Source organism: Enhydra lutris, unplaced genomic scaffold, assembly GCF_002288905.1.
Source record: "Enhydra lutris kenyoni isolate GAN:26980312 unplaced genomic scaffold, ASM228890v2 scaffoldscaffold17, whole genome shotgun sequence".
NCBI classification, from domain to species: Eukaryota; Metazoa; Chordata; class Mammalia; order Carnivora; family Mustelidae; genus Enhydra; species Enhydra lutris.
Window position 1 is genome coordinate 30,063,884 of NW_019154101.1, and position 25,458 is coordinate 30,089,341.

At 42.0% G+C, this 25,458-nt stretch overlaps 1 protein-coding gene across 2 annotated transcripts in view; it reads left to right on the top strand.

The window, feature by feature from the left end:
• Positions 1–25,458, top strand: part of LOC111147667 (phosphodiesterase 7B) — a 308,013-nt gene that overhangs the window by 277,894 nt on the left and 4,661 nt on the right. For both annotated transcript variants that reach the window (XM_022503873.1, XM_022503872.1), the window contains 5 exons: positions 1,301–1,432; positions 16,250–16,341; positions 18,877–19,021; positions 21,136–21,232; positions 25,269–25,349. In XM_022503873.1, the coding sequence (XP_022359581.1) occupies positions 1,301–1,432; positions 16,250–16,341; positions 18,877–19,021; positions 21,136–21,232; positions 25,269–25,349 (547 nt within the window). The remainder of the gene's footprint in view (positions 1–1,300; positions 1,433–16,249; positions 16,342–18,876; positions 19,022–21,135; positions 21,233–25,268; positions 25,350–25,458) is intronic.

Consider the following 25,458-nt stretch of genomic DNA (forward strand, 5'->3'; position numbering starts at 1 on the left):
TCCACTTTGGAAGTTATATAATACACATGAAAGAGGGTGGACATTTCCCTAGGGTTTTTTTCCCCCATAATTTCTATACTTTTCAAGATTGCACTGAGGACAAAAACAACCCTTTCTATGACAATCTACATCTTAGATATCTTCAAAGCCCTCAAGAAATTAATTGTTTTGTCTTGGACCTCTGCCACAAATGGTGCCAGTGGTGAAATGCTCTGGAAAAAGTCTCCCACTGCATGGGTTTTGACTGAAAAATAGAATCAAAACTCTTCAAGACTGAAGCTCTATTTCCTACTAAGCCAACGGGGCATCCTGATGCAAGCCCAAGAGAACTTGTCAACTCCAAAGATCCCAGAGCAAGTGTGTTCTGAAGCAATAAAGCAATCCAAAGCTAAAAACGTAATAATAATAATAATCACACCTGAAACCTCAGCATTTCTCGACCATATATAACTAAATTAGCTTAACATACAGGATGTGTTTTCTTAAGGTTTTTCGAAAATGATATCCTAGTCCAAGTCTCTCTCTTTAGTTTGACCAGTTTTAATACCAATCACTAGACATACAGATGCCAGACAGGCATTCCCAAGAGAAAACTGGGTAGATGCCTCATCCTTGTAAAATATCCCATTAAAGGTTGTGTCTTTTTCATCTGTAAGTTGTCTGAAAGCTCTAATATATCACACAGTAGTATACTTAAATTTAGCACTGGATTCTCATTCTCCTGCTTGTTTTCGTAGCTACCAAAAAAATAACAGATTCTTACACATTCCCCCACAATTTATTACACATTGAAGAAATATGCAAATTTTGTAATTCAGCCCACTCTTGATTCTGTATGTACAGTGGCAATGATAGAGTGGATGGTTGAAATACACAAATGGTTTTTTTTAATGTGTCCATTTCTTTGGCTTTAAAATTTTCCTTCATTCACTGCTTTCTCTCGGAGCAAGCCTAACTTCAGGCCCTGCCTTCTCCCTGCTCAGCAGAGAACGGTCTTGACAACAGGCAACACCACTCACTACACCAATGAAAAGAAACAAGGGCAGCGGTTCAAAGAGGAGGGTGGTTGAGTGAACAATCCAGAAAAATTTGACTTGCCTAATTACTTCCCACACGGTCTTTGTTCCCCCCTGCAATTCCATGTGGTATCACCTCACTGACGGCTGCTTCAAGAGGGTAAAAGTTGGGATGGAAAGCCTGAAAAATACTGTCACAATTCAGACAGTTTGAGTCAGCCAAAACAAACGCTAACCTAGGTGGGAAAACACCAATCAATCTCCCAATGTGATTTTTTTAACAGCTCGCCGGCTTCCTCACACCTCTGGACATCATGCTTGGACTGCTTGCTGCAGCAGCCCACGATGTTGACCATCCAGGAGTGAACCAGCCATTTTTGATCAAAACTAACCACCATCTCGCCAACCTATACCAGGTAAGGGAGCTCAGTGTTGAGTCACAGTTCAGTCGACAGCCTTCAGCCCAGTGCTGGGGCCTGAGTCTCACCTTTGGAGATAGCCTTCCTTCGGGATCAGCCTCAATGACGACCACAGCCAAAGATCATGGATTTGAATAGGTCCAGGATATTTTCCAAAGATCAAATTTGTTTACACGGGTACCCGAGGAAATCCATTCTCTCCGAAGCAGATTGGAAATTATGCAAAGGAAAACAGGATCTCTGAGCCTACCCTCTCAGGATCTGAGAATATGTGTCTCTCTGGACACCATTGCATATATAATGGCCAGTTGAAGCCAGACCTTGTAGGACTTCTATAAATGATAATTCCCAGGTGTAATCCTAATTTAAACTATGTCTCTAAGACTATTTCTGAACTTGACCGGCCTCCAGGTCAGAGGTATGTTAGCAAAGATAATAGGCATATTTTGTTATTCTAAGGTAGCTCAGCAGCGTGAGTAGGTTGGCCTAGAGACCTTTTATCTCTGATGTTATTTAAGGTAGTAAAACTTGTATCAGAGATGAATAACTCCCAGAATTTTCAGGGTGGTCCTTTGGAAACCTTTGGTTGTCATTCACAAAATCATTGTGTACAAGGTAGCCATTGATCTCAATTTTAGTAGATCTTTTGAAAAACACAATGCTAAAAAATTCCTGACAGATCTCCATAAAACACCTGCATTATACAAGATGTTACAGCTTGAGGATGCATATATTTCCAATAAAGCATGATCGGAACATGAGAAAAGCATTTCCCCATCCGTTGATTAGCTTTTAGAGTAGGTGGGAACTGACATTTCCGTGTTTATGGATCCACTGGTATGTATCCAGAGCTGGGCTCTGTTGAGTGGCCAGCCAGCACCCGGAGCCAGGACAGATGTGGCCACATTGAGGGGACAAGATGACAGAACTAAGAAAGCCTTTGATGATGAGCTACAAACTAAACAAAGAAAAATAAAACCTGAAGCTAAACTTTCTAAAAGCGTATCAGAAGCTAAATTTATTGCTTGAAAAAAACACAGACATGAACAACTGGACTGAAAACCCCCAGATAGATTCTCTATTCCTGTCAATGCTGATTTTTTTCAAATGTCTTTTATTAGACAAAGGAAATCTATCAACAAAATTTCCTATTTGGTCCCTTCCCATATAAAGTAAATGCTTACATAATTCTAATTTCTTACCATCAAAGAAATCATGTCAATGAAGTTTAGGAAAGTATCTGCTGTCACTGACTGATTAGTACATAAAATGAGGGTCATAAAACTGCACTTCGGCATGTAGTATATACAAAACATGAGATGGATTCATATCTAGACAGGAAGTTAAAAAGAAATATGTCAGATGTTAAAAATAAGAAAGTCGTAGAATTGCATAAGAATTAAGTACTCATTGCGAATTAACAAAAATTGATTCTCCAAATAAAAATACTGTCTTGTTCAGATACTAAAATTGTTCTCAAAAAAATGGATTCCTTACTCAAACATTTGAAGTCCAGGAAATTTTTAATAGTTTTTATTTTAATCTCTTTGTTAAAAATAAAGATCCAATATTGGGGTGCCTGGGTGGCTCAGCTACTTGAGGCTCTGACTGTTGGTTTTGACTCAGGTCATGATCTCAGAGTCATGAGATTGAGCCCCACATAGGGCTCTGTGCTCAGCACGAGTCTGCCTGAGATTCTTTTCCACTCCTCTTCCCCTCCCCCTGCTTGTGCATGCATACTATCTCTTTCTCTCTGAAACAAATAAATAAAATCTTTTTTAAAAAATTAAAAATAAACATCCCAATACAACAAAATTCTGCAGTCTTTTCAATACAACATACAGTCTTGCATATTTTTAATCAACCACGATTTATTGCATATATCATATAATATACTAAGATCTAGGAGTACAAAGATGGATCAAGTATAATCTCTGCCCTCAAACATTTGTTGAAACTTAGATGCTCAAAATGTGCAAAATCTAAGACTTAATCTCAGTTTGAAAAAGCTTTGGGGAGTTAGCTAAAGATACACATATAGATATTATTTTTTTAAATCTTTAAAGAGTAAGGACCTGTTCTGTTTTTGTATTCAAAATTGTTATTATAATAAAATGAGCTATTATATTTTCTAGCAGTGAATTTATCCATCTGGACTATCTGGCCAGATCCTTGAAAGGAAAGACAAGGATCCTTTTGATAATAACTAGAAAGAGTTAGGATATGGGACTTGAAAATCACATGCAGGATAAATCTTCACCAGTCTCCTTCTCATTTGGTCTTAGGATCTCTTGGAAGCTAGGTAGAGGCCCTTATCTTTAGGTTTTAGAAATAATGTTTAAAAAAAAAAAAGGAAAAGTGTGTTGAAGGCAAACAGGATCACACAGTATCATAAAGATATTTCTACTATCTTAGAGCTCACTAGGATAAAAGCTGATATTTTTATCAGCCAAATTGGGACATAACATATTAAAAGTAAAAATTGTCAAGAGGACCTGAAAATATTATGAGATTTCAGTTCTGTCCAAAAAAATTTCTTTTTTTAAAAAAAGATTTTATTTATTTAATTGAGAGACAGAGAGTGAGAGAAAGATCATGAGCAGGAAGGAGTGGTAGAGGGAGAAGCAGCCTCCCCGCTGAGCAAGGAGCCTGATGCGGGGCTTGATCCTAGGACCCTAGGATCGTGACCAAAGCTGAAGGCAGATGCTTAACCGACTGAGCAACCCAAGTGAGCCTCTCCAAAAAATTTCTCATGCCTTCTGTATTTGGCTATATACCATTATTTATTTAAAAAAAATAAAGAAAATTCTATGTAAAATATAGTTCAACAAATTATATAATTAACCTTTATGTAATGCTTACTATGACTCAAAAACTGTGCTAAACACTTCTGATGGATTTTATGATTTACTCTGCACAACAGTCCAGTTAGGTGGGTATGATTATCATACCAATTTTCCAGAAAGAGGAAAATTAATACTTAGAAAATCCAAGTGTTTTTCCTGAAAATAAATAGCTAATTAATGGCAAAGCCAGAATAAGTGTTTTGTCTCCAAAGCAGAAGTGACTCAGCACTATACACACGGCCTCTGAAATTCACAGGTATCACCTATTTTCTGTGCGCCGGGCACTAAGAGCCCTCAACCAGGTTTCCTCCTGCAGTGAGGGAGACAAAGGGGTTAGAGCCAAGTGGCGAGCTGAGGGACTCTGTGAAATACTCTTTAGGACATAGCTACAAAGGTGATAGAAAGACAGAAACTGATGCTGCAGATGGCCTGGGGGAGGGGGGAACCTCAGGGAGGAAGAACAGTAAACTGGGCCTTGACGTGTAACGTTCTGAGTAGCAGAATTGAGGGAGGACACTGGAGGCAGCGTGAGCTGGTGGACTTCGGGGGTTAAAACCCCCAACTAAAGAATAACTGAAAACAGACTCTCTGTGGCCATTAGCTGAGCATAGGAACAGCCCCTGCTCTCAGATGAGTGTCTTGGGCATATTTTCATTAAGTATATATTTTCTCTTTGTAGAAGCTTCTTCTGTAGATTAGCTACACAGAACATGACCTGAGGCAGAAAATCTCTGCTTTGCACCAAGTGGTTGATGAGGAACTGGCATGACTTCAGGTTTTCAATTTCAAGAAAAAAAGATGATGTTACCTAATATATAAACTGAGCCAGACAATTAACAACACATGTTATTTAAAATCTTTGCAAATGTAGACTTCCAGCCTACCAAGAACCTATTGGTTGAGACATGAATGAACTTTCAGGAAACTATATGCAGATTTTCCAAGGATAGACCTATGCACTTCTTTCTAGGGTAAGGATCCATAATTTACACCATATTTTAAAACAAGTTGACCATGGTAATTAATAAAAAATATATGTATATACATTATATATATATATTACACTATATATATTATACAATATATACATGGTAATGAATAAAAATATATGTATATACATTATATATGTATATTACACAATATATTGTAATTTTGTGTCTATGTGTGTATACATACACACATACGCACAAACAAAATTATACACACCCACATAAACACATTTGGTTAATGAGAATCCAGTAGAGAAGATGTGCCAGGAATTATGTGGGCTGAGAATACCCTGTGCGTGACTTTCTGCAATCTAGTTTTTCTATAAATGAGATAAAATGGAGGAGAGCTTCCTCTCCCTCCTTTTGTTGGCTGTGCTCTTTTAGTTCTAACAAATAAGAAGATCATTGCGTAACACCCAGCCTGTGCTTCTGCCCTGAGATAAAGAGAGAGCCAGGGCAGCTGGAGTGAAGGCCAGGTCAGAGGGCTCTCTCCCATTGTCTGATGTCTGGACAAGACTCACTAGCTGAACTGCCAACCCAAGCTCAACATGAAGATGAAAAAAGCACTTCCACATGGCACCTCTCTCAGCAGAGTGGGGCCATCCAGATGTCCCCAGTGGACTGATAGAGAAAGGAACATGGGAGACATCAAACCAAGCACTTAACTTCTGTCTCTCCACCTGCAATCCCCCACCCGTGTGCCCAGCAGTTGGGCAAAGTAAGCATTAAGTCTGATAGGATATTGGTTATCACATCAAGGAATATTGCAAAAAGAATGACTTTCAGTTCCTTTTCAAATGTAATTCCTTTTGATAGGGTCTAACTTATCTAACATCTTAACTAATGACAGAGCAGCCTAATGAATAAACTAATCATTGTTCCTTACAGTGTAATGTAATATTCCGTAATATTAAATTCTATATTGTCTTACAGAAGTTTATAATCATTTTTTCTTAGTCACTTAACATAAGCACTTAGAGCAGGTCAACATTTTTTTTTTAAGATTTTATTTATTTATTTAAGAGAGAGAGAAAGAGAGAGCTTGGATGGGGTGAGGGGCAGAGGGAGAAGCAGACTCCCTTCTGAGCAGGGAGCCTGATGCAGGGATCGATTCCAGGACCTGGGATCATGACCTGAGCCAAAGGCAGATGCTTAACCGACTGAGCCACCCAGGCATCCCCCATCAGCATATTTAACCACTATTTGTTCTACTGACTCTGAACCATAAATAGGAAGTTGACAGAGCCAGGAGAAATGTTCCTGCCACATGGTCCTGTGACCCCTCCTCAACAAGCAACTGCAAAGATGATACAGAACCTCATAATTTCTGCAGTACGAATGGTGTTGGAGCCAGTCATGTAAAAATTGCAGGAAGGAGGCTCAAATTGGATTCTCTGTTTCATAAAGTTTCTGCTGCTCACAGTGCAGTAGCTGGTGCGTGGCCTGTCCGGGGCCCTCATCTGAGCACGGGCCTGCCCCAACAGGCAGCAGTTAGTGTCCAGGTTCCTTGGTCTCAGAGTAGTGCTTTGGGCAGTCGCACATGGAACCAGAGAAAGATGTCTTCCAGCAGCCAGGAAGCGTGAGCTGTGTTACAACTTCACCAGGGGCCAAAGTCTTGTTTGGGCTCAAGGAGCTTCTGTCCCTCTGAGCCCTCCTGGGCTGAGGAGCTTGCAGAGTTACGGACGGTACCCCCTGGCTTGTCAGGGAAGAGCCCAGCAACTCCATGGTGATGCTTCCCCGTTTCATGAGTGAGTCAAAATGAAAGCGCACACTATGTTCCTATTGTTTTTCTTCCTGTAACGTCCTTTTTAAAAACGTGTCATTAACTTGGATTCCTGTGATACACCAGACTCAGTTTATCAACATATTTTAATCGAAGAAAGTGTCTGATAAATAGGGGAGAAACAGTTGAAAGCTGCCTTGCATGAGAGCAGTTCTGTTCTGCTGGCTTCTCTCTGACAAATAGACTCTTGATTTAATTTGAAAACCTGTGTTGGTGGTTTATTAAATGCCCGATGTGATGTTATTCAGGAACAAAGGGATTATTTTGTTCTTAGAGCGGATAGTACTCGATAATTCAACATAAAGGGAAACATAGGCTTTGCCCCAGGGGTTTTAAGAGTTTTATTTTTTCCAAATTAAAACTCTAATAAGTTATGTTGCCACAATGGCGGATAGGTACTCTTTCAATTCTAAGATGAAGATTATCTTTAAAAGTACAAATATAAAGAGTTTGGGACATGGGGACTCACTGTCGTTGGGATAATGCAAAACTGCTGAGCTGATACTTCTTCAGGGTAGATGGACAGGGTACCTAATGTGGGACTCCAAGCAGGACGGGGGATTTCAATGGCTATTAAAGTGCTATCATTTCATCCTATGCTCAGATCTTTCCCTGCATTTAGGATGATTTTCTTCTTTCTTCAATTGAGCTTTTTCTGCTATTGCTCTTTGAACCACTGTGAAAGCCAGATGGGTGTGCAGGAGCAGAGCCATCCCGCTGTTAGTGAGGACACAGATAACTCTGGCCACTTCCTGTGAAGGACCAGGATATCCCCGCCTGCTCACAGCACCCTCTCCCCCAAAATGCACGGCACCAACATCATCCTGGGGTCCACACAGCCTCGCCCGTCTCCAGTCCTCCCTCCACTCTGCTGCCAGCACGAGTTTCCCAAAACTCAAATCTGACCCTACAGGTGACTGCTTAAAACCCCCTTATCCTCAGGATCAAGTCCAAATGTCTTCACACCATTTACAAACCCTGTTATGCTCAAGCCATGCTACATTCCCAGCTTCACTTTCTGCTCTGACTCAATTCGGCCTCTGGGCATCCTCCAATCGGAACTACTTTCAGATTCCCAAACATGTCACTCAGTCTCTTATCCGTTCAACAGATATTCACGGAGAGCTTAATACATCCCAGGTTCTGGGTCTATGGAAGATGATCCAAACAAATAATAATCCCTACCCTCCTTCCTCTCTAACTCACTCATCCTTCTGAGCTCAATTTGGACATATCTTTTTCCTGAAAGCCTCCTTTTGCTTTAAAAGCCCATTTTCACTGCTCCTCTTTAAGATTTTCCAGCCCTTCATTACTTACCCTATGCCAGTGCTCATGTCTCTAAATTGCCATTGCCCGCTTGGCTGTGCACACCACCACCGGCCCACATTGTCTGCAATCTTCTGGGTACCTACCTCCTTCTGTGTCTTCCCTTGGCACCGAGCACAGTCCTGGTGCTCAGTGAATATTTGTTGGGTAGGAGGAAGGTTGCTGGAGGAGTAAGTAGAAGGATGGGTGGGTGGGTGTACAGACAGGACACATGCAACAGGAAAGACAGAATCTGACTAACACCGAGAGATCAGGAATATTGGCAACAGGGAGGACGCCAGAGACCCTGAGTGGAAATCTGCCAAGCAGAGGCAACAGCACTCAGACCAGGGAGACCACCAAATCAGGGCACGCACTTCCACTCTCCATTTCCTGTTGGTTATTAAATTCTTACTACATGAAGAATGAAAAGCATTGATTGAAAAATTCTTTATAATCATCTTATTTGCTTATCTTGGAATTGACAAATGCTATCGGATTCGTGTTATTTTTGGAATCATTTACTTGATCCTGGCTATCTGCAGATGAGTAGTGGGAAAGAGCACATCGCTGTAATATTTTTAAAAATCTCTTTGGCTTCCACCTACAGCTAAGGATTTCCTAAAAGAAGACCCCAAGTCTGGCTTCTTTCGGGTATTGGCCAAAAAAAATGAACAGAACTCTTTTCTTTTAAAGTTATTTAAACTCTTGCAGCTACTGAACTTTCAGGTTTCAGAAATTAATTAGTATCCATTCGACAAATATTGACTTGTTTAAGTGGCACTGTGCCACATACTGGGGCTCAAAGATAAATAAGATATGCTCCCTGCTCTCAGTGGTGATCATGTACAGCAGCACTTTTCAGACCAGGCCTGTGCACCCATGGGGATACATGAAGATTTTCCAAGGGGCACACAGGTGTGAGTAGTGCTAACAGAATCCATTTGAAGGCCCTTAAATTGACCTGTGTGGAATGTGCTTGCAAAGCCGTCAGGCCAGCTCTCCGTTTCAGCTACTTCACTGTGCAAAAGAAAAACACATTTCTTACCCATTCTGCAGATTGCATAGTCGCCTATAAACTGACGTATTATAACTCTCCCAGCCACCACATAAATAGATGTATGGCCAGAAAATTTGTTTTCTTAAGCACAATTTTTTTTCCAAATTGGCCATATACATGTATCCTGATCCCTTATTACTAATAAATAATTGCATGGTAAACTCAGGCTGGAAAAATATTTATTACTTACTTAGAGCCTGACATTAGAAATGTTTGTTAAATTAAAATGTCAACTTGTGTACTTATCTTTGTTGCAGAGAAATATGATAGGTGACAATAAAGGAATTTCACACCTAAAAAATATATTATGTTAAGATAAAATTCTATGGGGAAATAGAATGGGAATATAAGTTCTAGAAGGGAAAGAATCAATTTAAAATTTGAGTTAGAATTTAAATTTAAATTTGAGTTAGAATTTAAAATTCTAATTCAAAAAATAAATTACACATGTGTTTTTTTCAACAGGTAATAAATAGGTATTAAATGCCATTGGTGTTTAGAGTCCCTTAGATACACTTACTATAAAAAGAATGATGCAATGATTTTGTATTAAATCACCAATAGTCACGAATATGCAGGGCATTCCCTCTTGTGCTACCATTGAAATTTGTAGGTTTAGATATCAATTTTTTTTAAAGATTTTATTTATTTATTTGACACAGAGAGAGAGAGAGATCACAAGTAGACAGAGAGGCAGGCAGAGAGAGAGGGGGAAGCAGGCTCCCTGTGGGGATCGATCCCAGGGTCCTGAGATCATGACCTGGGCCAAAAGCAGAGGCTTAACCCACTGAGCCACCCAGGCAACCCTCAATTTTTAAAACTATATGAAGAGCATGGTTTCTCAAAGTTATTTTCAGGAGTAAATGAACAAAAACCTGTGAAGATCACTGATACCTGGGAGCCAGGGAACAAAGTTGTTATAAAGTATCTCAGACACCAAGACAGAAGCCTGGGTTTAGGGTGGAAGAGGGAGCTGTCAGTTCTGTTTAGAGAACTAGGAAAATCTTTTCTAGCAGTCGGCAATGGTTTATCTCAAAAGTAAGAAATGTGGGGGGGGAGGTGCGTGCGTGTACGTGGGTGGGCATGTGTGGGCAGGTGGGTGTGCATACAGGCCCACAGGCACACACATGTATTTCTGACTTTACTGAGGTGTACTCTCCTCACGTTTTTGGAGTTATAAAATTCTTTATCACTCTTATCCAAAAACCAAGCAGGATTACAGACCAAAACATTGAAAAGTCCTTTCATTAACCCTTCCAGGGTGATATGGAAGACAATAAACTAAACTTAAATTACTTGGTGTTTTTAGTGGCTTAACCGAGGACAGAAGTTTATCTCTATTCTCCATCAAATAAGTCTAGAGGTTGGTAATTCAGAACCGGCACAGTGGCTTCGCAAAATTAAGGATGAGGGGACCAAGAATCCTTTTAGTTCTATAAGCCACGATCACTAGGGTGTGACACTTGTCCTCACTGCACAAGATAGCTGCTGGAGCTCTAGCTATTCCTTCTACATTCTAGACTATGAGAAGGAAGAATGGGAAAAACAAGAGAGGCCTCTGTCAGAGAAGTCAGTTCCCATTAAACAAGCTTCCTAGAAATCCAACACAACATTTCTGCTTACATTTAATGAATCAGAATTTAGCCAACTGATCCCACCTAGTTGTAAAGGAGGCTGGAAAATGTTCTCTTTGAGGCAGCTATGAGACCATCTAAAACTGAGGCTCTGTGAATGAGAAGCAAAAGAAAACAGATTGAGGGGCTGAACACCCAGGAGTCTCTGAGGCTTAATTTTTTTTTTAATTTGATAGACAGAGATCACAAGTAATCAGAGAGGCAGGCAGGAGAGAGAGGAGGAAGCAGGTTCCCTGCTAAGCAGAGAGCCCGATGCAGGGCTCAATCCCAGGACCCTGGGATCATGACCTGAGCCGAAGGCAGAGGCCTTAACCCACTGAGCCACTCAGGCGCCCCTCTGAGGCTTAATTTTAAAGCAGAGACCATCAGAATGATTCATCAACATGGTCTTTCCCTTTATGTGACATTCTCTCTCCATTCAGAATTATTACAACACTCATGCAACTGTTTTATTTTCCTTTTGTTGTTGTGAATACTGCTTTAGCTGTTTGAGATCTCCACTATGAGGTCCATGTGTCAAACAGACATCTAGAACTCAACATGTCCAACACCGAGATCCTGTAAACCCACTCCACCTGCAGCCCGCCCATCACAGGCGATGGAGGTGCCATCCTTCCAGCTGCTCAGGCCAAAAACACTGCAGTCATCCTTAGGTCCAGACTGACTGTTCTCCCTACTTCCACCTCTGCTCCCCAAGCCTCCATCATCTCTTGCCTGGATGACTGCTCTTACCCCCGAAGAGCCAGCTATGCCTCCTTCTACACTTATTCCCTCCAAAGTCCACTTTCAACTTAGCAGCCTCAGTAATCTTCTTAAAATCTTTTATCATTTCCTTCCTCCCAAACTCCTGCAGTGGCTCCTTATTTTTCTCAGAGTAAAATCAAAATCTTTATAATAGACAGAAGGCCATACATGATTTGGTCTCTCATTGTCTAACTTCTTATCCTGATACTTTCCTGCTCACACTCCCTCCTACCTTCAAGCCTTTGTTCAAATCTTACATCTTACCCAACTACCTTAGCAGCCCCACTTCCAAAGGCTCTCAAATTCCCACTATTCTGCTCCATTTTTCTTCTTTCCATGCATTTACTGCCTTTTGACATGAATGCGGTTCTTTTCAGAATGTAAGTATTTATTATGTTCATTGTTTATTATCTGTCTGTCCCATTCCTGCCACCACCAGCTCCCTGCCTGTCTTGTTCATTGGTGTAACCAGCACCTAGAACAGAGAAAGTGCTCAATATATTTGTCAAATGAATAAAATTATTTGTTCAGCAGCTTATTTTGCAAATTAATAGAAAGCACTTTCTCTGTGCAAGGCTTAGAGTGGGGTGGATACAAAAGGAACAAAACGGATTTTCTACTCACATGTAGCTTATAATCTGGTAAGCACATGAATAACTCTAACACATGTCAAAGGCTCTGAGTCCTCCAGGACTCAGGACTTAATGCTAGAAGAAAGAGCTACCGGACTCAGAGCAAATCAAGTTTGCCTCTGACTGGAATGATTCCCAATGGCTTTGTGGATGGAGTATTTGAAATGGATTTTGAAAAACAAATGATAGGTTGATAAGTAAACACAGAGAAAGAGGTGTTTGAGGATCATAACTCACCCTGGAAGACATGAAATTAACAAAAGAACACTGAAAGGACAGTCATATAGTAATAATTTAATAATTATGTCAATAATATGTTACCGTCTTACTAATGTGGCATCATTTATGTGGACCATTAGAACTTTATAGGAGAGAGAGAATGATATTCATTTGTCTCAAACGTGTAGGAACAGGATGGCAGTTGAGATAATTTTCCAAGAGCACTGAATGCTGAGCTGAGGAATTAGGCTTCATTTATCTGATAAAGAATCATGTAGGGTTTGGAGCATGGGAGAAAGCAGATGGCATAATCATATCGAAGTTAGGTGAACTCATTTAGGTGAACTCCTTGAATTGAGGACGGCAATTTGTCTTATGAATCTTTCCATCCCTAGGACCCACCATAGCACCTGGCATATTAATCAGTACTCAAAAAATATTAGTTTATATTTCAACCAATGATTAAGGAGATGGTTAAAAACAAACTGTCAAGTGAGCAAGTCACATTCTGGTGACTGTAGGGAGGATGGATTGTAGGAGGTTAGAAAAGAAGGATACTAAAGCCCTAAAATAAGGTCACTTGAATGCAAGGAAGGGATGGGCGTAAACATCGCCACATTGGAAGAACCAGCAGGTCTAAGTGGATGTGGGGGCTAAAAGCAGATGAGCAATGAATTCTTTCCCAATACAACCTCAATCTACTCAACTCCCAACATTCCAACTACAGGATTTTTCACAGTGAAATCAAATTTAAAGGTAAATGCCAAGATTCCAATGTGGGGTTAGAAACTAACATCTCATTAAAACAATCAACCATAGACTTTTAAAGCAACAACTTCTAGGTAATTTCTGGAAAATTAAGTGAAACTGCAGGCATTCCTCGGTTTATAAATGTCAGGCTTCTGAATGCTTGGTTGTGGCCACACAGAAGAAATTCTTGGGAGGCAGCAAGGGCTGTGTGCAAAGCTTCGGCCTTGAGAACCAGCAGGCCTGGGTTTAAGGCCTTCCTCAACCACTCACTAGCTGTGCAGCCCTGCAAAGAAACCTGAAATTTAGTATCTGCAAGTTAACAATAAAAATAGTAGACAGCTAAGAGAGGCCTGAATGAGATCATAGAGATGGCTGGCACAGAGTAGGCGCTTCGTAAATGTTCGTCCCCCTGCTTTTCTTTTCTCATTCTCTGGAATCCACAGAGCCACCCCTACTTCCAACACAGTTCTGGCCAAAACATACTTTTATTTATAATGACTGCTCCACGAAAATATGTTTTCGTAATTACACATTCTATTGTCTTTTATTCTGTGCCAGTGTCCAGGCTCGCTCAGTTTCCTTCCACTTTCCCAGAGCTCAGCTCCAAATATGGTTTCACCAGCAAATTTCCCAAGTATCCTTTTATCCCGTCTCCAGGAAGATTATTAATGAAGATGTAAAATCAGGCTGACATGAGTAACTATGCTGAAGGCAATCCTCCAGACTCTTCTGTTCCACTCAACAGGGATATGGTGTCATTTATCATTAGGTCTCGTTACAGTGTTCTGACCCCTCGGAAAACTCACTTGCCTCCACATCTACAAGAATTAGTCTAGCAAGTGAACGCTCGCGAGTGACTGAATGAAATATCACGGCAGCATAGAACATCCCTTAAGTCACGCTGACCTATCACTCTCTGCTCTCATAAATCTTTGCAATCAAAACAAATTAGTCTGACCTGTTATTTTGAACAAACATTCTCTTTTGTTGTGTGTGGCTCATGCCCAAAAGGAGATAATGGACCAGTTGATAAAAGTCACCAAATCTCATCACCAGTTCAAACACGGTCAGGTGGTGAATAAAGAATAATAATTCCTTGGTGAGGGGAGAAAAGAAGGGCAGCGGAGCAGTCTATCCCAGATGCTGCCTCATGAAACTCATTCCTTAAAGTCCTGGAGGGAGATCACAGTCTGGTTTGAGACCCCAGAACAGTGGAGGTTTTCTTGAATTTGCTTTATCTTAATGGACCCTAGCCCGTATCCCTCACGGGGATTCTCTGTTCGAATTGGCTGAAGAAGCTGAGCATTGAGTGGGTGGCTGAGTTAGGGCAGGGGGCAGGGCACAATGGTGGGATAGTTCCCAGTCTCTCTCTGGGCTCCATTTAGTCTCCATATTATTTTCCTTGCTTCTTCCCTCTCATTTTTTGTTTTAATTGTGGGAAAACAAATATAATGTAAAGTTCACCCTCTCAACCATTTTTTTAAGGATTTTATTTATTTGACAGAGATCACAAGTAGGCAGAGAGGCAGGGAGAGGGGTGGGGGGAAGCAGGCTCCCTGCTGAGCAGAGAGCACGATGCGGGGCTCGATCCCAGGACCCTGAGATCATGACCTGAGCCGAAGGCAGAGGCTTTAACCCACTGAGCCACCCAGGGGCCCCCTTCTTAACCATTTTTAAGCGTACAATTCAATGGTATTAACTACATCACTACCATCCATCTCTCGAACTCTTTTCCTCTTGCAAAACTGAAGCTTTGTACTCATGACATAATCACTCCCTATTCCCGCTCGAGCCCTGGCACCCACTCTTCTGTCTGTATGAATTTGACTACTCTAAGTACCTCAGATATGCCACCATGCAATACCTTATTTTTAACAAACGCTATCTTCCTGTATTTTGTGTAAGTTTATAGCCCCATCTGAAACAAAATGGAGAATGAATAAATAAATCAGAAAAAAAAATAAAAGCAAAAATATTTCCTGGGGACTGGAAGGGTTCGATTCTGTATGCATCAAGTCAGTGGCGAGGTCATAATGCTTGCTAATTCGCATAAAACACAATGGATTGTAAGAAATAGTTGCTATTTAAACAGTTAGCTGATGTGCATACAAGCAGCATATTTAAGACATCAATAAGGTCAAAGGAGAGATGGAACATAGCCGAGGTTCCCACGAGGGAAGGAACGTCAAGATCATTGAACAAGGAAGCAACCGTGGATTGAAACTCGTCCCTAAAAGGCTAAGTGTGAATCTACTGACCACGAAGGTTATTGATAAAGCTGCTTCCATAGCATAGTGGTTCTCAAACTTTAGTCAACATAAAAATTACTCACCACAAACCCACCAAATCAAAACTATCTTGACTGGGACTCAGGAATCTGAATATGTCACCAGCCGCCTGGCTGAACCAGACACAGAATTTTCTCAGTGGTTAGTGCCATGGATCAGAGCTTGTGGGGCCTGCCTCTGTTCAACTGAGTAGTAAAATCTTGAATTATGTTACGCGCACGGACTCGCGGTATCTATTATTACCTATTTTTACCTGTTTCCCTTGTTTTCTTCTACATTGAGTACTACCTGACTGAGCTACCAAAAATGGGGGCAGGGGCAAGAGAGAATGACCCACCAGGGGAGGGATAGCAAGGGCTAGCCCTGCCACTGTCCTGCCACTGTCCCACCATCATTATAAGCCTGCAGTGGTTCTATTTTCTGTTTCTTCTCTCGCCTGCTGCTTTGTCACCAGGGATAGACCGGCTAGAGGGCAAGCACTGGCCTCAGGGAAACGGTGTACGGTGTGAAAGATCAGAATCTGACTTCTCTCTCATTTATGGCTTTGATTTTCTTCCTTTCTAGAATATGTCTGTGCTGGAGAATCACCACTGGCGATCTACGATCGGCATGCTTCGAGAATCGAGGCTTCTTGCTCACTTGCCAGAGGAAATGACGTAAGTGGTGTAGAGATGAAATGTACTGATGTCCACACCTTAGAGATAAGCCGCCTCCTCTAGGGCACGCTTGAGACCCCAGGGTTAACAGCACGGAGCCACCCGGCTGTGCTTCCTGCCTGCGCTCGGTGGTTGCCCCCAAGGAGATTCGGCGTCCGTTACAGCAACCCAGAACCTGAATCTCTCCATGAGCTTTGAAAGGCCCTTGGATGGTCTCTGACCTAACATCAGGAAGAAGGATAATAAACAGCTCTCAGCTTTCACACTCTTCAGCATCAGTGCTCAGCTTTGTCACATTCCTGTCTTTTATGTTAGCAACAGTGTCCTCCCATGAAGATCCAAATAATAAATATTTATCAAGAGGGAACACAGGAGATCTCTAGCTAGATTTAAGACTAGTTCAATAAAGTTTGTTTTGTAATGGCCGGTCTTAGCAAACACAGAAGTCAGAAATTCTTTCCTGGGATGTCTTTTGTTGAAGTAACTGAATTGGCCCCAGCCATTTTGGGGGCCATTAATTTACCTAAGTCTCTTGCATTTTAAACGGAAGGGGAAATACTAGTTTCCTGGTCCACTGTTTGTCCGTCCAGGTATTTAAGCCAAATCCTGAATCCAAGGCCAGTACCTCATTTTCCACATGGTTCTGAGTTAACTCCTGGAACATCATCCAAGGCCACCACTAATTCTAACCTGTTAACTTAAATGTGCAGAGCCCAGGACAGCTAGAGGAGAGTAGATAGACAGATCCATGCACCCATCTTTCTGAGGGGGCCTAACTTAAAGTCAAGCACCGAGTTGCCTCTCTGCAGAACAGGCAGTGTGCTCTGGGCTCCTACATGTATTCCTGGCCTTGTGACACTATCTTGCTGTTTCCTAGCACCCAGAGGAATGTGGCATTTGCAGGAAGAATTTCAGTTCTGATCGCTTTTTACCTCCTGGAATGAAATAAAACCGATCATCATGCAGGGATTTAAAACCTGCGCCTTTTGCTAGAACATTTGCAAAGATCCAAAGAACTAAATGCAAAAGAACTAAAAACTCGGGTAAGAAATCAAGTAAGAAGGAGAAGAAAAGAGGAGGGATATGTCAGGGACAGCTAAAGGAAGACGAGAAGGGAGAGAACGAGAGAGAACAGATAGGAAAGAACAAAACTAAAGGAGGAAAGGAGGGAAAGACTCGGGGCCAGACTGTCTCTGTTGTGCCCGCCTTAATCCTGCTGTCTGCTCAGTTACACTCCTTTCCTGAGATACGTCTACTCATCCCTATGGGTTCCAGATAAAAATGCCATGTTTTTATGTCTCTGTGGGATGCCGCATTATAGATCGCTTTTGTAGGAAGAATAAATGTTATGCAATAGTAAGAAAAGGAGTATGGGGACAGGTGCAAGGGTCAGACCATATATGCTATTGCTTGTACGTTCCTGCTCTCCGCCTGGCTGGGGATGACAGATATTTACTTCATACCTAAACATTCAACTCTGTGTGCTCTAAGCACCCTATAAAATAAAGGGATATAAAGTATGACACCATATACCTAAAACATGGAGGGGTGGGGGGAAGCGGAGGAGTAAAGAATAGTTTCAAACGTAAGTGATCATCAGCTTCATAAAGACTGCTATACGCCAATGTTATAGACAAACTTAAATATATTGAATTTTTGAAGATGAATTTTAAAAAATAGTTATGGATCTTTTCTTCTATTGATTACCTTCTATGTGTGAGGTAAAGCTCTGATTTGCTTGTTTTTCCAAAATATCTCATTTTCCCTCTACCGTTTGTCAACTACTATATCGCTTGCCTACTGATTTTTTAATGGTGTCTTAATTACCCATGATTCTTTTTTTAAGTTCCAGTATCTTTCCTAGCCTCTTTTGTTCCATTGGTGTATCTCTCATACCATAAAATCAGTCACTGTTATTATCTTCCTTATTATTACTCTCCTCATGCCCTTTCTCTCTCCATGCAAAGCTGAATGTTTGAGTTGGTTTCCACTTTTTTTTTTTTAAAGATTTTATTTATTTATTTGGCAGACAGAGAGAGATCACAGTAGGCAGAGAGAGAGAGAGGAGGAAGCAGGCTCCCTGCTGATCAGGGAGCCCCATGCGGGGCTCAATCCAAGGACCCTGGGATCATGACCTGAGCCGAAGGCAGAGGCCTAACCCACTGAGCCACCCAGGCGCCTCTGGTTTCCACTCTTTAAAAGCACAACCCAAACTCCTGCAATGCTATCCAGTTTTTTATGTCCCACATAATGCACGCATTTCTAGCCAATTTTCCGTCTTTAGACCTATGGTTACCACGGGAATGTATAAACTACCACGGCTGTTCGCTGTGCAGTTACTAGCACCTCCAGCCCAAAGACAGAAGTGACCGGGGGTCAGAGAGCCCCCTGGGCTCAGAGGGACTGGACTCTGGGTAACGAACAGAATCAAAGGGCAATGAGAGTCCAAGCCACCTGCTGGGGGCAGAACTGATCATCCTCCTCCAAAGGATTTGCTGTATGTGTGTGTTTTCTCTTTCCCTTTCGTGGATGCAGACAGGATATTGAACAGCAGCTGGGCTCCTTGATCTTGGCCACAGACATCAACAGGCAGAATGAATTTCTGACCAGACTGAAAACTCACCTCCACAATAAAGACTTAAGACTGGAGGATGCACACGACAGACACTTTATGCTTCAGGTAAGCAACAGCCACCGCGAAGTAAGCCACTGCCTTCCTTGCTGGGTAAAAACACTTCGTGACGTGATCAATCACTTTAGCACCTGTGAGAAGGCGTGTCCCCCATGGGATCAGTTAGAGCAGTGACCGACTTTATGAAAAGCTCTGAGACCCGTGAAATTTTTAAGTGTTTTCCAAGCAAGCAAAATCTGGGTTTCATGTCATCAAGTTGATAAGCCCTCACTTTTCCTTACCCCGTAGTGTCCACAAAGTAACCCTCTGGGGCAACCATACAAGGTAAGAACCTACCACGTTTTGTGGCTTGATGTAAAAGTGGTCCCTGTGATAGCTGTGCAACTTAGAAACACTGTTTCTATAACACAAAACTAGGTTATATTAACTGTAGTATGAATAAAATTGAAACCCAAGTAACCTTCTTTCATGTAAAACCCGTTTCATCAAACCCTGCTTTACTTCCTTTTATTCCTAAATTCATACGCTCACAAACTAGTCTTAAGTGAATGAACTGAATTGTGTCAGGGCAACCCTTTCTGCTTCCTTTCATGGCAAGGAGCCATTTGGAACATGAGAACGAGAGGGCGGGTGGACCCCATGAGGGCAGGTCTGAGCTGGTATCCAAACTAGAGCCTTTTCCTGTATTTTCTCTTGTCTTGTTTCCTTCCTTTTGGCACAAAAGGCTGAATGGATGGATCCTGGATTCATCTAGATAGACCAGCTTTACCCAGGGAAATGCAGCTGCACAGAGGAGACTGAACTGGGCAGTGGTTTTGTTCTATGCTTTCCTGCTGCTCTCTGTGGCTGTCCCGAGGGCTCCATCCTTCCTAGGAAATGCCTTCCTCCCAGCTGTAGAACTAGGTTTCCTTCCTTCTTTTCTTTCCAAACTCATCTTCTAGTCCCTGAGTGCCACAAAGATCAAGGTATCGGGTGTTCAAGACTCCCAGCCAAGTTGGGAGTAGCCAAAAGAATTGGCTGGCACACTTGCATTTCAAAAGCAAGGCTTGCTACGGCCAATGAATTCCCAAAGGGCACATCCTGGAGGCGACTTCTGCCCCTCACCAGCTCCAGCGTGGCCTGGCGTCCCCGACAACCTGGAAATAAGGAAACAATCAAATTTGTAACTTTAATATGATCAGGGCATTCCCACATGCCAGCATTGCCAGCGATTCTGTGATGCCAAGGAACCGGGTCAAAACAAACAGACTTTGCTGGTGGCCAGAACACGCTAGCAGGGGCACAATTTAGCAGTCGGTGGTTAAGGGAGAGAATGGACTTTCCTGAGAATTCAAGGTAACCCTCTTAGAGTCAACATTATTGACAAGAGCTGGCATCCCAGATCCAGACCAACGTGAGGTAAGCTTTGAATTAGCTTGGGTCGGGGCGCCTGGGTGGCTCAGCAGGTTAAAGCCTCTGCCTTTGGCTCAGGTCATGATCCCAGGGTCCTGGGATGGAGCCCCGCATCGGGCTCTCTGCTCAGCAGGGAGCCTGCTTCCTCCTCTCTCTCTCTCTCTCTCTGCCTGCCTCTCCGCCGACTTGTGACCTCTGTCTGTCAAATAAATAAATAAAATCTTTAAAAAATAATAACTTAAAAAAAAAAAAAAGAATTAGCTTGGGGCACAACACGCTCCAAGATTTGATAGGCCTTAGCTCCCTGGCTGGATAAGCAAGTCGGGGCTCGCTTGTTATCCACAGACAAAGGCACGAGAGCCCACACAGAAGTGAAGTGATCCACGGCGTCTGTTAGTGTGGCCACTGTGAGGATGAGGGCCAAATGATCTCACCCGAGCCTGGCTGGGGCCCCTGTGGCTTCCCCACTCGCGAGAGGTGGGGCGATGGAAGGAGCCAGGCCACCCGCTTTCCTTGGCCTGCCCACCCCAGGCCTCCTCCAGGAAGCTCGTGTCCTTGGACGGTGGCTCTTCTCAAAGCTATAAAGTGGGGATTCTGAATGAAGGTTTTGTGTGGTGGTGAATAAGTGCTGTTTCCTGAAGAGGCACTCTGTAAATACCGGCTGGGGACCATGAGGCCCCCTGGTGGGTGGGACAGCCCCTTGGGCTTAGGGCACCTTGGCTGTGGAAAGATCAGCCTCTGACCTTCTCTCCCGCCCTGTCGTCTCTCAGATTGCCTTGAAGTGTGCTGACATTTGCAATCCTTGTAGAATCTGGGAGATGAGCAAGCAATGGAGTGAAAGGGTCTGTGAAGAATTCTACAGGCAAGGTTAGTAGTGATCCCACCGCTGAGTTTTTCACCGTCCCTGTTCCTGTTGGACGTTTAGCCTCATCAAACAAGAAATGGCTAATCTATCGTGACATTTGTTCTTTCATCAATTCCTATTATCCCAGCCTTTCACTTTGACTCTCCTGCGAACCATTCAGCCCTTTTTTGGAAATAATTTAAAAATAAATAACACTGTCTTACTGTGAAAACAGGTAGTAAAGAGGGGTAATAAAAATGAGCAGAAGTGGGAAATAAATGTGTGTGTGTATTTATATGTATGTATATGTAATCTTTTTAATGGCATTCCTCTGTGGATATAAGAATGTGAGGGACAGATTGATTTTTGCTCTGACCTTCATTCTAATGAGCTTAGCACAACCTAAAGGCTAAATGCCATTTGGGGTCAATGTTTTCCACTCGGATGGGACTTAGACTCCTGTTTTCCTTCCCCCCGGCTTTCTTAAATAGAGTTAATAATGAAACAGAGCACAGCTGACCAAGAATTGAGCTCATCTTCTCAAACATACTCAGTGAGAAGAGAAATGGCTTCAAGTTCAGGTATAATTTTTGAGAGATTAACCTCATTCAGAAATAAGGCTATGAATGAGCGAACAGGATCTTGACGCTGGGTGGGATATCAGCCTTTAAACACAGCCTTGTTTCTTCAGGCCTGGTTTCCGTGCTCAGGATGTTTGTTCAGGCACAACAGTGCCCTGATGTTAGTGACAGGATCAGGTTTGAGAGGCTGAGAACAAATAAAGCCTGAAGTGTCCCACATACCAGCTCCGTGGGGAGGTCAAGTAGCAACAGTGAGCCTTTTGGAGAAGCTTTCATCAAAAGATGTGTCAGTGACATCGAGATGGTCCCAAAGACAGAAGACAAAGCAGATGGGACAGGGTTCACGTGGGGCCAGAAGTCTCTGCTCACCATCTCTTTCGCTCAGAGGAAAAGCACTCATGGAGTGCCCACAACTCTGTGTGACTTCACTTCAGTTGAGTGTGAGTGGCTAGAAGTCAAAAAATCAGTTCTTGTGGCCTATGATATAAAATCTCCACTGAGAGAAAACAAGGAAATATGATGAAATTGGAACAGGAGACTTAGATAAGACAAGTATCTTCTTTACTCTGTGATATGGAAAATACTGAAACATGAGAGAAGGACTAAGATCCTCATGCTTGGAAATCGAATGATGGGGCAGAAAAGAGATTCTACTCTGTCCCTCTTGGTTTTGACTCAGTCGTGTGCTCCAGATGGCACTGATTGACATTTAACCCTTTCCTTTGCTTATTTTACCTCTTATTTGAATGATGAGCAAGCAACTTGAGGCAGGGGGCCATGTCACTTGGGCAGATAGTAAGGCCCCCGGAGCTGGGGAGTTAAAGTTATTAACTACATGTAGTAAATGGGACCAACCAAGGAAAAGAATCTGTAAGATCTCTTTACCAAAACCCATTGTTGTCCTAACAATATATGCACATGCAATGCTACAAGATAGAGCAATCTAGAACATGTGTAACCCTGACCACAAAAGGTGAGCTTCCATTCACTTTGCTCTGGCGTGTCTCCTGGCAGAATTTGGGTTTCCACAGACAGCTCATAGTCTTAGCCCAAGTATCTTTAATGGCTCATGACGCTGAGCAAAGGAAAACCTCTAAAATCAAGGTTGAGGACTTAGCAGGGAAGGAGGATGACATCCCATGAATTAGGAAAATAGCATTAAATTCTGAGAACAGAAATTAGGATTCTGAACATCATTCAACTCCTTCCTCTCCATGTTTTAGGGAAGTAGAATCTCTGTCCTGTTGTAACCACCGGCTGATGTCGTCTCCATCAACCAAGATTCCCAAAAGTTTTTATTGAACATCTGCTTCCAGCCTTGTTAAACCCTAGCCCAACTATTAACTCCTCTATGTACAAAGCCCCACAAGGGGGTCGTGAAGGATACAAAGAAGTATAGTTAAAGGTTCAGAACCTCAAGATAGTATAAAGTGTAGACGTAGTAGTAGGCAGTAGATTTCCTGGAGTAGCCAAATGATGCAACTTTTCTCTCCGCTCTCTACACTGCTTAACAAAGAATCTGAAATGTACAGTGCTTTAGAAGTCTATGCTGAATGAATAAATGATCTAACTGGATGGCATCTCATGGTAGAGGTCACAGGAGAAGATTGGTGCTGAGGACAAAGAATCTGAATTGGATGTGTTGGAGGATGTGTAGTTAGTGTCCTGCATTTTCCAGTAGGAGAGCCATGAAGCATATGTGACTAGTTAAATTTAAAATAATTAAATTAATTAAATTTACACGTTAGTTCCTCTGTTTCATCGATCATATTGCAAAAAGCCACTACGGTGGGCGGTGCAGAGGACATTTCCATCATTGCAGAAAGTCCTGTTGGATGCTGCGGCTCTGGCTAGGCAGGTGTAGACATGGACAAAAGCACTGAAACGGGGACCTGCTTCATATAGCAACCTGGACTCATAGAAAGCAAGAATGTGGGGATTTGGGGATTTGTACGCCAACCAGGCTCAAGTAGAGAACATGACAATGAGAGTCATCTTAAAAAGTGCAATGGAGACAACATATGTAATTGAAGTAGAAGAAATACTGAAGGAAGAAAACCAACCAAGAAGCAAACACTAAAAGTGAGTTATTAGTAAGCCAGAATAGAGACAGGCAGAGTGTGAATAGGGGAAAAACAGATATTCTGAGAGAGGAATAAATAGGATTTGATGCCTCAATATGGAGGGTGATGGGAAGGGAGAAATCAAAGACAATTCCTCCAAAGTGTCAAGCTGACTGAAAAATCATGATGAATAGAATTATGGAGGTAAGGAGTAGAAGTCGTTTTAATATTAAATGATGTCATGCCCTGTCCTCAGAAAGCTATTATCATCTGGCTTCCCCGGATTCCTCAGGTTAATCCAGACTGATTTCCTTACCTCGGTCTTGAGAATAACCAGGGCCCAAGGGACCACAGGACTCATGGTTACAAGGCTTAAAACAAATGACAGAGGTGTGGCATCTCTGAGACCCTAGCTCAGCTGTTAAGTGCAGATAGTTGGAGCCAGACTTTTAGGTTGACACCTAGGGTCCCCCATTTACTAGTAGTGTGACAGCTTGAGTCAAAATACTTCCCCTCATCTCAGTTTCTTCATCTGTAAAATGGGTACTATAATGAAGTTGTTATGAGGATGAAATTAATTAACATACGTAAAATGTTTAGAATAGTGCCTGACACACATGAAACATGATATTAATGTTGTATTTAGATCTCCTCTGTGAACGCAGCTAATGTTTCTAAGGAACAGCTTCTCTACTGATTAACCAGACTCTTTTTCCCAGTGCAAAGGTGACCCATAATCTTTCACCCCGCAAAGGATTGATAAAGTATTCTGATGAAGCTTTAGATGGTACACTTGGCCTTTGGCCTTCTAGCTGACAAAGGCATTAAAAAGAAATATTTTTCTGACTTTTACACTTTTTTTTAAACTTTAGTTACACTAGGTGACACTAAGTCGGATTAAAGGTGATAGATTAAAAAAAAAAAAGGTGATAGATAACCTTTATTTCTGCTCAATATTGTAGCTACAGACAGAGATGTTCCTCGAGTGAGATTTTCTAGTCCCTCACTCCCATTTCCTGCCTACTCACTATTCCTGGTTCAGAGGAAATCAGACTAGACTCAGGCAGGGTGAAAGGCAGGGAGAGCACAAAATCTATTCACTTTAACTGTAACTTAAAGCCAGAACTTCCATTCCATGTAGGAAATTGCTCATTACTTGTATCCTTGTTTTTACAGATCTTGGTCAAAGGTTTATTCTAGTCCCAGAGCATACGCATTTACAACAAGCCTATTGTACATGGTCATTGACACTCTGATATCTTAAAATTTTCACAGAAGCTACCAGAGCAAATGGGTGCTAGAGAGTTCCTAATGGTAATAGGCAGCAATAACTTCTTTGAACTAGATCACTAAAGCTAGCAACACGCATTTTTACATATTCTAGATTACCAGTGTTTCTTCGTCTTTCTTCTTAGGTGACCTTGAACAGAAATTTGAACTGGAAATCAGTCCGCTTTGTAATCAACAGAAAGATTCAATCCCTAGTATACAAATTGGTGAGTTGAATTCAGTTTTAATTTTTTTTCAGTTTTAATTTAATTTTATTTTTTTTTAAGATTTTTTTTTTTTTTTTTTTTTTTTGACAGAGAGATCACAAGTAGGCAG